Below are 13,638 nucleotides of genomic sequence, written 5' to 3'. Positions count from 1 at the left end.
CTGGGAAGTACCACGTGTTGCTGGCAGCAGTCTGGGCGGTAGAGTGGGCACCGGAGCAGACAGTCTGGGCAGAGGAACCTAATGGCCTTTGCTAGCTAGAGCTATTGGTGGTTTTCATTTCCAGTTCTGTCTCCAGTGGGCATCTGCCAACACCTCTTCATTCTCTAACCTGAGAATTACTAAGGATTACCTGGATTACTAAAGTAATCTGTGGTAGGTAATCTAACTCCACCATTTTTCCAGTGATGCATAAATATATATATATATATATATATATATATATATATATATATATATATATATTAGAGAGTGATGAGCAGGGAGGGGCAAAGGGAGGAGGAGAGAGGGAATATTTAAGCAGGTTCCAGCTCAGTGCAGAGCCTGACTTGAGGCTCCATCTTACGACCCTGAGATCATGACCTGAGCTGAAATCAAGCGTCTGTCACTTAACCGTAAGCATATGTTCATACAGTGGCCTGCCTGGATCAAAGGCCCAGCTCTGGGCTCCTTGATTTTGATTGTTTTTATTGGCTGTTTGTCAATGGTGGGGCAAGAAATTTATTTAAAGGAAATATATAGCAATAGTGTCATTAAAATTATTTACAACCTTAAGGATTTTAAGTGATTTCACTTTTCTTTTTCTCTATGCAGAACGACACCTATGACACTGTTTGTGAGGTGAGTTGACAATCACAAAAAGGATGTCATCAAACCCCAATGTCTTTATCTCTTATATTTAAAAAGCTATTAAAATAAGAATTAGGAAGCCTGACTAAATCTCAGTGCTCAAAAATATTCCTTGTGGGAATGCTATTAATCTGGGTATGAAAATGACTGTAAGATTCCATTTTTGACACAAATACTTGCTGTTTTATATACCAGTGTGCATATATATGTGTGTATGTATACACACCTATTCACATATATACATATTTGCTGCTCTAATCTGATTGGACAGGTTCTAATTCTGGGAGCCTGGTGGTAGGGGAAGGGTGGTGGGGAGGAGAGAGGAGGGGACACATCTAGAAGATTTCATCTTCTTCCCTATAAATCACAGTGGTCCATCATTAAATATGGTATATTAAAAAAGAACACTGTAGTTGCAATTTTCTTCCTTATTCAACAAAGTGCTTTGACAATATTTTAAAGCACTGCTTTTAAAATATATGATTTTTAATTTTTTTCCCCTGCTATGATAATAACTATCTTCATGCTGACTCTGGTGGCTCAGGTCTCTTTTCTCAACTCCTTCCTCCCATGGGGATCCCCCCCCCCCCGACTGGATTTTCTCCTCCTTTTCAGAAAGACTTCAGGGATTTTGATCTTTTCCTGCTTGATCTTCTTCAATTGTTCTGGATTCTATGGCACTCAATTAGTTTTAGGCCAACCATAGATGTTTATGAAGAAAATACAGTATTTCTCAGTGTAAAACCTAGGTTGTATTCTATTTAAGTGTCCTTGAAACCAAAGGACTACCTCATTCTGCCTGGGAAAGGAGCATAAACATCAGCCATTAGTAAAATAGAAAAATTACTTTTTACTAGAGAATAAAAAATAAACAACAAAAAATGTTACATTGAAACATTTTCTCAATAGTCTCTTCTTACTCTGTACCTGAGGAATGTTTCCTGGGGAGTAGATGGAAAGGGGTCAAGGTTGGCTAAGAAGAGGTAAAACAGGGGGGGAGAATTCACTCCCTATGTAAAAAAAAAACCAAACAAACAATTATGTCTTTCCTGATTGAGGTTTAAAAAACAAAAACTGCCTGAGAATACTTTTATGTGATTAAAGTAACATTACCACCCTCCTCCCAAAACCATCCCTGGGAAGATTGTATTAAGAAAGTCAGAGAGTTCAAGCCTCTCAAACACTGAAGCAGCCCAAGATTGGATCTTTCTTTCTTTCTTTCTTTCTTTCTTTCTTTCTTTCTTTCTTTCTTTCTTTCTTTCTTTCTTTCTTTCTTTCTTTCCTTTCTTTTTCTTTCTTTCTTTCTTTTTCTTTCTTTCTTTCTTTCTTTCTTTTTCTTTCTTTCTTCCTTTTTTTCTTTCTTCTTTCCTTCTTTCTCTTTCTTTCTTTCTTTCTTTCTTTTTTTCTTCTCTTAAAATATTTTATTTATTTATTCATGAGAGACACAGAGAGAGAGGCAGAGACATAGTCAGAGGGAGAAACAGGCTCCATGCAGGGAGCCCGATGTGGAACTTGATCCCAGGACTCTGGGATCACGACCTAAGCCGAAGCCAGAAGCTCCACCACTGAGCCACCCAGGTGTCCCCCAAGATTGGATTTCTAATGTGGTAGCTCCCTGGTGATCAGTACGCTGCCCCATCGTCTGTGTTTATGTGATGTACATCTTTTCTCTCAGTGTTATAACTTACATAGTTTTTCTGTTCTTTTCTTTGCATACTTTTGCTATTTTACACTTTAAATAAAATGGAACTGAACAGCAATACATGCTCTCTAGATAGAGAGGTTGAGACTTATATGGGCACACAGAGGTTTTAACTCAGGTACTCACACCTGCAGGGGATCAAACTTCAACCATTAACGCTTCATTCAATTTAGGAAGCTGGGAATTTCTGCACATGTTTCTTAGAGGAAATAGTATTGGAAGAGTTAGCTTAGCAAGCCATAACTTGGCAAATGATGTTGGCCAGCGAAATGGCTTATTTCTGATAATTAAAAACACAAATTAGATCACATTGCTCCTAAAAACCTTTTTATGGCTTCAAGTTGCCATATGAGAAAAAATTGCGAACTACCTTTGGCAGGCTCCCCTGCCTCACCTTGCACCCCTACCCCTGTTCCCTCTCCTGCCACACCTGCCTTTCCCTCTTCTGAGTATGGGAGACACATTTCTGCCTCCCAGCTTTTGTCCTTAAGACCCTTGCGAGCCCGGATTCTTGCAATCACTCTGGTCCTTGCTCCAGGGTCTTCTCTGCATGGTTCTTCCTGAGTATCCTAATGAGACGAAGTCTCCTTCCTGCCTAGTCATGCCTTATGCCTTTAAACTTGTTTTATTATTTTTTTTCATAGCACTTTTAATTATCTAAGTGTATTTTATTTAAAAAAATTTTTTTACTCAGTTATTGAATGTACTCTTCCTAGAGAATATAGATTCCACAAAGGTGGGGGGGACGTGTCTGTTCTGCTCATGGCCAGTTCCTTAAAGCCTAAACCAGTGCTTGGCACACACACACACACACACACACACACACACACACACACACAATATGTACTCGATAAACATTTTTTGAATGAATGAATGAATGGTGGGAAGGGAAGGGAAGGGAAGAAGGGAAGGGAAGGGAAGCCACAATTCATATGGAGAGGCTGTACTGGGGGCATCCCAGGAAGTGGGTAGGTCCCCTTTGTGTTATAGGAGTAAGAAAAGGCATTGCCAGCACATGTGCCAGTGTGATGATTACAGGAGTAGAGCCAGGGGGATGGTGAGAAAGGTGGTTTTACTACTATGGGAGAAATAAGTATGGACCAAAACAGGGACAGCAGACTGATGGAGGCCTTGGGAAGCACAAGCGTAGTTCCTGTAGTTGGGATGGTATTTTAGTAGCTTGGAATACACTGTATAAATGCCTGATCCTGGGGCTTTGGGCTCAGATTACATGAATTCCTTAAATCCCACTACCTTTAGATTCTCTCTAGGCCATTTGAGCACTAGCTAATCTCATAATTCTTTTTTTTTTTTTTATGATAGTCACACAGAGAGAGAGAGAGAGAGAGAGAGAGAGGCAGAGACACAGGCAGAGGGAGAAGCAGGCTCCATGCACCGGGAGCCCGACGTGGGATTCGATCCCGGGTCTCCAGGATCGCGCCCTGGGCCAAAGACAGGCGCTAAATCACTGCGCCACCCAGGGATCCCTAATCTCATAATTCTAAGTGCAATGTTAGATAAGAGAGAGAGAGAGAGAGAGGAAGGAATCTAATTTAAGTGTTGCCCCCACTTGATATAACATTTAAACTCCTTAGAATATAAACTTTCAGTTTGAACATTGACAAGTTCTGGGGATCTAATGTACAGTGTGATGATTATAGCTAGTAATATTGCATTCTATACCTGAATGTTGCCAAGGAGGTACATCTTAAATATCCTCATCACAAAAAAGAAATGGTAAAGTATGGGATAGGATGGAGATGTTAGTTAATGCTATAGTGGTAGTCATTTTGCAAAACATAAATGTGTCAAACCAACATGTTGTATACCTTAAATAATCTATATGTCAATTATATCTCAATAAAGCTGAAAAAGATACAAGCTTCACAATGTAACCAAGCATTTAAACTCCTAGATAGATCAGAATTTTATTATATATTTTCTTCTGAAATAATGCAAGGAAAATAAACCCAACCCACAATTTACTGGATATTCAGGACTAGCAATATTTCCAAATAAACACCATTCTATTTCCTTTCTCCTTCCTTGGTTTTACTTCTTGGAAAAAAAAATTCCATGTTACATGACAAATTTGTTGCTACTTGGTATGTTTATTCTCTGCAGTTAATGAATATGTTGAATGTATTTTACTGAAACCTGCAAAAAGGACGTGAAAAGTATACTAAATCCTTAAGATAAATAATCTGGAACTAGACTGAGATATTTAAATTAATCCTTAACTAAGCAAACCTGAGCTTATCAGTCTGCACTTCCCTTGAGTGAACAGGTCAAACAATGTACAGCTGGTATTTGCAAATTACCGGGATGTTTAGGGCAAATGTATTGTGTCATGGTTTCTACTATCACCATGAGAAACAATAGCGTGTTGTCCTAGGTATCATATCTGCAAATTATGTTATAGTCCTACAATTTGTGCTTTTTCTCCAAAAGCTTTTTTCTCTTTTCATCTCCTCTCCTCTTCTTCCTCCCTCCCTCCCTCCTCTCCTCCCTCCTCCCTCCCTCTCTCTTTCTCTTTCTTCTTTTCTTTCTTTCTTCCTTCCTTCCTTCCTTCCTTCCTTCCTTCCTTCCTTCCTTCCTTCCTTCCTTCCTTCCTTCCTTCCTTCCTTCCTTCTTTCTTTCTTTCTTTCTTTCTTTCTTTCCTTCTTCTTTCTTTCTTTCTTTTCTTTCTTCTTTCTTTCTTTTCCTTCCTTCCTTCCTTCCTTCCTTCCTTCCTTCCTTCCTTCCTTCCTTCCTTCCTTCCCTCCTTCTTTCTTATGAGTGAATGAATGAATGCTAATACAACTGTTAAGAGTTGCAGGCAATTTGTATCACAGTCACGAAAATGTTTACCTCTTTTCAGTTAATGAAGTAAAATGTTAATCACTTTTCGTAGACCTTAAAATGTAACATTAGTACTAAGATATTCATTAAAATGTTCAAGTTACTATAAAATGGACTAATCCATTTTTAATTTCTGAAGGAAAGCATGGATGTATAAAATAAATAGGCATCATTTTAGGCTACAGTTTTAGGTTATTAACTCACTAAACCTTTGACCAAGGTGGCAAACAGATCATTGTATTGTTGAGCTCAGTGCTTTTTCACACTCTGGGGTGTCACTCATTAGAGGGTCATGAAATCAATTTAACAAATAAAGAGTCACAACAAACAAAAGGGAAGAACAGACTAGAAGAGAACATGTATGGTTGCATCACAGGTATGGGATTTCTTGATGGGACCAACTTGTTCTAAAACTCAATTGTAATGATGATTGCACAATTCTGTGAATATACCAAAACCCACTGAACTGTGTACTTTAAATGGGTGAATTTTATGGCAAATGGAATATATCTCCCTAAAACTTAAAAAAGGAGAAAAAAGTAAGTACTATTCAAGATTTTTTCCCCCAACATGTGTGTGTCCTGTGTTGTTTGGTTAAATGTGTTTTGGAATTTGGGGACATGGTCAAAAAGGTTTGAAAGGTTGTGTTCAACTGGAAACCTAAAGTATTGCAGTTGAAATAATTGATATGCAGGTATAGTTATATACCAGGCATTTGAATTTCACACAAGGTAGTTGAAATGTATCAGCAAAAGTAGGACCAAGGCTGCACTGACGTGGCTGCTCTCTGACTTCCAGCGAGAATCGTGCGAGGTGGGCTGCAGCAGCGCTGAAGGTGCTTTCGAAGCAGAAGTGCTAGGTAAGCAGACCTATGCAATGGTCACTGAAAATACTCCAAGCCACTCTAGGGACCCATGCTTATGTAAGGAGATTGGGCCATCTCTCTAACTATCTGGACTCTCACATGTATAAAAAATATATACATATGTTGGAAAAATTCAATCATTTCAGATGTGGAAGCCATTGTGATGGAAACTCAGCAAGACTCTTCTTTCAGAGCAAAATAGAGGAGACACAGTATCTGACTGACGTTTAGAATTTGACGTTTTGCCCTCAGTTCAGTAAGTGAAATCACTTCTATCTTAGGGAAAGAGACAGCTATGGATCCTACACAGACTTGGTATCAGGAAATGCCACTATTTTAATGAACCAAAAGCACAGGAGAATTTTATTTAGTGTGCATTTAATTATTCATCTACTAGCTGGTCAATAGAGTACCTACTATAGGCATGACTCCCTATAAGGCTCTGGGAAATTTACTGAATGTATAGAAGCTATGCTTCTTGCTTTTAGATTTTGAGTAAGTAGGGTACTTAGGTGTATGTCTCCAACTCCCTCTGATATCAGAGCAGGTTGGGTGTGTCCAAGTGGCTTTGTCCTACTATGTTAATTCTCTAGTGGTTTCTGAAGGACCAGCTCTTTAATAAGTCAGGGTCTGGATGTTAGTAGCTTTCTTTTCCAGAATTTCCAGGGTCTTCCTCCTACTGGAGATAGATAGCTCCTCCCAGACTCAGAAATGATCGATTCTTCCATTAGTTGTAGTCTTTTGTTTCAATGGCTTGCTCCTTGCTCTCAGTGGCTGATGGAAATTGGGAGGATCTTGCTTTATAAATGTCCTGATTTGCTTCTGGTTCTTTAGACAGAAACTTGTCGATATTTCCATGGAGAGATAGTGATACATTCTTTTCCTACTGTGAAGTGGGAGTTAGCTATGGATAAGATTTATATTCTATGCTTTCCAAACTGTGCACTGAGGTGCCCCAGTGCATTGCATCTACCTCATGGTGTGTTTTGAACATTTAAGGGAAACCTAGGATAGTTGACATCTTCTGGACATCATTGGAACTACTAGTTGGAGGTAGTTCATGGTATAAACAATGAAATGCACTACATTCCTTTCTATAGCATATCTTTGCAATGGTGAGTTTTTTGGCAATTGCTGTGATAAATAAACAAGTACCATAAGAAACTCAGTGTGGAACAGGAAATGGGAATGGTGGTGCCCAATCCAATTACAATATTGGAGAAATTGTGCTGTTCCCAATAGGCACACAGATCCCATTCATGTACAGTTGTTTTTATTTAAGGATTAAGTGCCTTAATTGTCTTTCAATTTTTGTGTGCTATTTCTTTCAAACATATGCTGAGTTGAAAGGACACACATACTCAAGTTATAATACTTAATAAATGGGGCTGTTAGATAATTCTTTTGGTCTAAGGAATTATGAAAAGAATTACTGAGAAACTAAGGATGGAGAACTGGGAAAGCTTGGGAAACTTTGATTTACATTCTTTTCTTACGTTCCAAAGTTACATTATCAGCTTAATTATATAGTCTGTTAAAATACAAGTGTAATAAATGCTTTATTTAAAATTTCTCATTGGCTATGGATCAATATCTACATACTAATAACAAATGAGATGTACCACGTCTAAAAAAAGGCAGTTTTGTTTATAGACCACACCTTTAGTTTGTTATAATGAATCTTTTTGTGTATAGACCTAAGATCGTTTTTGGCTGTAACACATCTAGTACCTGGTCCATTTATCTGTGAGTCTGCTATATTATTCTATCTTAGATATCATCCATGTCTCTTTTCCACATGGTAAAAATGGTAATAGTTAATAATATATTAAAATAAAAAGAACTATTATTTATTAGGCATTTATGAGTCAAGCACTGTTAAAAATAATTTATAGGTATTAGCTCTTTTTGAGCTCTGAGGTATAACTACTATTATTATCCCATTTTAAAGATGGGAAAAATGAGGCACAAAAGTGTATACATTTGCTTGGGACCACGTAGAAATGGAGGAACTTGGGGCACCTGGATGGCTCAGTGGTTGAGCGTCTGCTTTTGGCTCAGAGCATGATTCTGGGTCCTGGGATCGAGTCCTGCATCAGGCTCCCTGCAGGCTCTCTGCCTCTCTCTCTATGTCTCTCATGAATAAATACACAAAATCATAAAAAAAGGGGAAGAACTTGAAGATGAACTAGAAAGGGAGTAACTTGATTTTAACCCAGCTGTCTGATTCCAGAGCCTTTTCTTGCCCATTCAGCTGTGTATTGAAAGTAGTATACAGCTGAGTTCAGCTTCTCTTTCTTGTTTTGTTGATCCTTGTCCTGATATTTTCAAACAAACCTACCTGACTTCTAATTTTCTGTACACATTGCCATGGCTTTGAAACATATGTCTCCAGTTAGCTGTGAAGTTTACATTTACTTGCACTTACTCATGGAACTCTGGTCCCTTCTGTCCCGTTCTCAACTTACCTTCTTTCTGATTCTTTGGATCCTCTTCCTCACTCCACTGACAACTCCACACTGGACATCTCTTTAAAATGTCAACCTTAAAAATAAAATAGCCAGTTATCTTACCAATAAAATGAGTTAATTTGGGAATAGCAAAGGAATTGCAATTCGGGACAAGCAAACTATGGCAAACTGGCAAACCACAGGCAAGTCTGGAGAACAAAGGGAAGGTCAGGTTTTAGAAAGGAAAGGAGGAAATTGGGGAGAGATGTTTTGAGCAAAAGTTCACTGGAGAAGAACAAGAGTTTTCACTGGCTGTGCGCAGTGGCTAGTGCATTGTTGTTAGGGCACAGAGGGATCTTCCTTCTTTTTCTTAAAAAGAAAAAAAAAAAGATAAAATTCCTATGCGAAAAATGTCCTCCTTGGCAATACTATTCTTCACCTCCTTCTTTGTGCTGGTTATGCAGGTGTATGTGTGAGAGCTCCCCCTTCTGGTCCTCCTGACTCCATTTTAAATGAGGTGTCCTTTATTTTTTGACAAAGGTTTCCCACAGAATATTCCAATCCTTGTTCTTATCTCAAACCATAAAACGGGGGTGGGGTGGGGGGGGGAGGGGAATGGAACTGTGCTTTGCTTGTATAACAGCTAAAAATGAACCATAAATAGAATAATCAGCAGAGAAGGGTTGTGCTCTCTGTGGGCTAGCACCTCAGATGACAATGGCTTTCTTTTTTCTGGGTCACAAAGCATTCTGGTAATAAGGAGTTTAATTAGTCCAGATTCAGTATCTATAGTTATCAGAATGGTATCAACTTTTAAGCAGGAAGAGTGAGATCATGGATGCTTGTATTTAGCCATATTAAGCTTCTTACAAAAACTTATGTTTTCTCAAGTAGAGTAGTGATTGTTATTTTATGAAAGAAAGCTAATCCTCTAAGATCAGGAACAAGGCAAGGATGCTTGCTTTTGTCATGTCTATTCAGCATAGTACAGCAAGTTCTAACCAGAGCAATGAAGCAGGAAAAAGAAATAAGCCATCCGAATTGGAAAGGAAGAAGGAAGATTATCCTTGTTTGCAGGTAATATGATCTTATATGTAAAAAATGCTAAAGATAGCACAAAAAACTGTTAGAACTAATAAATTCAGCAAAGTAGCAGTGTACAAAGTCAACATATGAAAATCAGTGCATTTCTGTTTGCCGATAATGAGCAATCTGTAAAGGTAATTGGGAAAGTAATTCCACTTACAATAGTATCAATAAGCATAAAATGCCTAGGAACTAACTTAACCAAGGAGGTGAAAAACTTGTAAAATAAAATACTGTAAAACATTTCTGAAACAAAGAAGACATAGATATCCCATATTCATGGATTGAAAGATAATATAGTTAAAATGTCAATGCTAACCCACAGCAACCTACAGATTTAATATAATCCCTATCAAAATCCCACTATCTTTTGCAGAAATAGAGAGACCCATTCTTGGGACCCCTGGGTAGCTCAGTGGTTGAGCATCTGCCTTTGACTCAGGGTGTGATCCTGGGGTCCCGGGATCCAGACATGCATTGGACTCCTCATGGGGAGCCTGCTTATCCCTCTGCCTATGTCTCTGCCTCTCTTTCCGTGTCTCTCATGAATAAATAAATAAAATATTAAAAAAAGACCCATTCTAAAATTCATATAGAATTTCAAGAGACAACGAATCCTAAAAAGAAGAACAAAGCTAAATGACCCACACTTCCTGATTTCAAACTTACTACAGTAATAAGCTACAGTAATCAAAACAGTGTGATACCAGCAAAAAAGACAGACATATAGAAAAATGAACTAGAAAAAAGAGTCCAGAAATAAATCCTATTTAGATGGTCAAATGATTTCTGACAAGCGTGCCAAGACTCTTTAATGGGGAAAAGAGAATCTTTTCAAGAAATGATGCTGGTAAAATTGTATGTCTACATGCAAAAGAATGAAGTTGGACCCTTACATAATTTCATATGAAAAAATGGATTCATGACCTAAATGTAAGATCTAAAACTATAAAAATCTTAGAAGAAAAAATAGAGCAAAAGCTTTACAACATTGGATTTGGCAATGACTTCTTGAATATGAAACCAAAGGCACAGGCAATGAAAGAAAAAATAGACAAATTGGACTTTGTGAAAATTAAAAAAAAATGTGCATCATCAGACACTATCAACAGGGGGAAAAGGCAACAATAGAATGGGTGAAAATATTTGCAGATCATATATCTGCTAAGATATATGACATCCAGAATATATAGGGACTCCTAAAATTGAACAACTGAACAAACCAAACAATCCAATTCAAAAATGGCAAAGGAGGTGAATAGATGTTTCTCCAAAGAATATATACGAATGGTCAATAAATGCTATTCAACATCACTAACTGATTAGGGAAATGCAAATGCGAAGTACAACTAAATACCACCTCACGCTCATTAGAATTGCTACTCTTAAAAAACCCAGCAAAATAAAAGTGTTGATGAGGATATGAAGCAGTTGGAACCCTTGTGCACTGATGGTGGGAATGTAAAACGATTATAGCCTCTGTGGTAAACAGCATGATGGGTCCTTAAAAAAATTAAAGGCAAAATTACCATATAATCCAGCAATGTGAATATATACTCAATAAAGTGAGGTCTTGAAGTGATATTTATACACCAATGTTAGACACTTCTTGTTGAATTCACAATAGTTAACACATGAAAGCCATCCAAGTAGTCCATTGACAGATGAATGGCTAAGCAAAACTTAATATATACATACAATGGAATGCTATTCAGCCTTAAAAAGGAAGAAAATTGATACGTGCTACAACATGGATGAACCTTGAGGACATTAAGTTAAGTGAAATCAGCCAGTCACAAAAGACAAATCCTGTTTGATGCCACTTAGGTGATGTATTAGAGACAGAAAGTAGAGACAGTAAATTTGCAGAGACAGAAAGTAGAATGGTCAAAAAAAAAAAAAAAAAAGGGAAAGAAAAGAAAAAAAGAAAGTAGAATGGTGTTTGCCAGGGGTTGGGGGAGGCAGAATGGGGAGTTAATGTGTACTGGGTAGAGTTTCAGTTTTGCAAGATGAGAAGAGTTCTGGAGATGAATGGTGGTTATGGTTGCACAAGATAAATGTACTTAAGTATCACTGAACACACTTAAAAATGGTTAAGATGGTAAATTTTATGTTATGTATATTTTACCACAATAAAAAAGTTGGGGGAATTATAAAGCAAGCTGAAGCATTATATCAGTCACAATATTGGAAGATAGAAAAAGTAAAATAAAATAACTTCATTCCAGTGGAAGCTACCATTCCAAATTCTAGCCCCTTGTACAGGGACTGGAAGTAGCACCAATACATGTGTGATGCCAGTTGCAATGTTGACGTAGGAAAGACGTTAGGGTTTGAAGCTGACAGTCAAGAAAGAATTTTTGAGATGTCTTTGGTGCAAAAAGGTGGTTTTATTAAAGCACAGGGACAGGACCTGTTGGCAGAAAGAACTGCACTGGGATTGTGAGCGGTGGTGCTTTCAAGTGGGGAGGGGGCTAGGGAGAGCTCAAGTCTCTCAGGAATTTTGGAAGCAAGGTTTCCAGGACCTTGAGGGGGCTAGCTATTGCTGGGAAAAAGTCATTTATTACTGTCTAATAAAACCTGAGTCATGAGACTCTCCAGATGTTTATCAGTGGGTCATATGCTTCGGGGATAAATTGCCAACCCATATCTTGGGGAGTAGAGATAAAGGAAGTTTCCAAAGGAATTTTTATATGTTAGAGAAGACCTACAGGGTCCTGGGGGTCAGACTAAGATTGCCTTTTCCCCTTAGCAAAGTGTCAGCATCCAGGCAGTTGAGTCCCTAGAGGAATGTCACTCTGCCTGTTTCAGGGACTTGTCAATGGGCTGTAAGTAGTAGGGAAATTTAATAATTTTTCTTCTGCCTTTATTTCCCACATCAATGCTATTATGTTACTAATGTTTAGAAGTCATGAAATATTTTGCAATATAGACAGATGAATATAGAATTCTTTGGAGTATAATTACTTGTACATATAAAAATAATTTATTGACAATCGAGCAATAGCAACAGGATTGTAGTATAAAATTAAAAAAAATGTGTTGGGGTACATACTCCTGGCACCCAGCCCCCTCATGTATACTAAGGAAGCGGTATCTTAAGAGAAAACTGTACGATACTCCATGTTGCTTGCCTGGAAAAAAAAAAAAGATAATGGTGAATTCTATGGAGAAAACAAGATGGCAGACTGTTTAGCTGATTTTTAAAAATAAACCAATTGAATATGTTCATTTATTATTCAGGTGAGTTACTGTGTATTTGTAACGAGAGACTCCTGAAAGCATGAGATAAACAGATACCCTCTCTCCTGATTTGAGGGCCGGAGGTGCGTGGTAAATGAAATCTTGTTCTCTCTCCAGAAAATGCAGACTTCCCCACTGCACCCTTTGCTTCTTCCATTGGAAGCCACAGTGTGACGTTACGATGGAAATCTGCCAACATCTCTGGAGTAAAATACATCATTCAGTGGAAATACACACAATTTCCTGGAAGCTGGACTTATACTGAGGTATGAAAAGCTGCCTGTGTGTGTGCACATGGGTTTTTTTCAAATTATTGAAAGTGCGAAATACTACATATTATTATAGGCATAAAGACATTCTAAAGAAGATTCGAGGATAAGATGACTGGTTGGATTTAGACGAATTTTAATCTCTGTTACTCTGTGACGCCTTGAGGCTAAACCCTTTATGTTTGAGGAATACATCTTGTTAGACATATATTTTCTTTCTTCAGCAAAGCATCACATAACCCACTACCCATATCCTTGGTCATTATCTGCCCATCCGACTTACAATGATTCCAACCAGCATAGAGGGCAAGAAAGACACGTAGGACTGTCCCCTTTGGGAAAGCACGAGCAAGTTCAGAGAAAAATAGCCCCAAGACACTAAATATATTAACACACAGAAAAATTACAGTAAAGCTTTGAGGTCAATGCCAAATAATTGAGTCCATAATTTTGCAGCTTTGAAGAAGGAGAGACTTTCAGTGTGAATTATGCAGA

The 13,638-nt window shown here is 38.0% G+C and overlaps 1 protein-coding gene across 2 annotated transcripts in view; it reads left to right on the top strand.

Moving 5' to 3' along the window:
• Positions 1-13,638, top strand: part of ROS1 (ROS proto-oncogene 1, receptor tyrosine kinase) — a 119,765-nt gene that overhangs the window by 10,040 nt on the left and 96,087 nt on the right. For both annotated transcript variants that reach the window (XM_055309559.1, XM_055309560.1), the window contains exons 4-6: positions 652-678; positions 6,029-6,089; positions 12,992-13,140. In XM_055309559.1, the coding sequence (XP_055165534.1) occupies positions 652-678; positions 6,029-6,089; positions 12,992-13,140 (237 nt within the window). The remainder of the gene's footprint in view (positions 1-651; positions 679-6,028; positions 6,090-12,991; positions 13,141-13,638) is intronic.

Source organism: Nyctereutes procyonoides, unplaced genomic scaffold (genome assembly GCF_905146905.1).
Source record: "Nyctereutes procyonoides isolate TBG_1078 unplaced genomic scaffold, NYPRO_anot_genome, whole genome shotgun sequence".
Lineage (NCBI taxonomy): Eukaryota > Metazoa > Chordata > Mammalia > Carnivora > Canidae > Nyctereutes > Nyctereutes procyonoides.
This window is presented reverse-complemented; position numbering and strand designations above follow the sequence as displayed.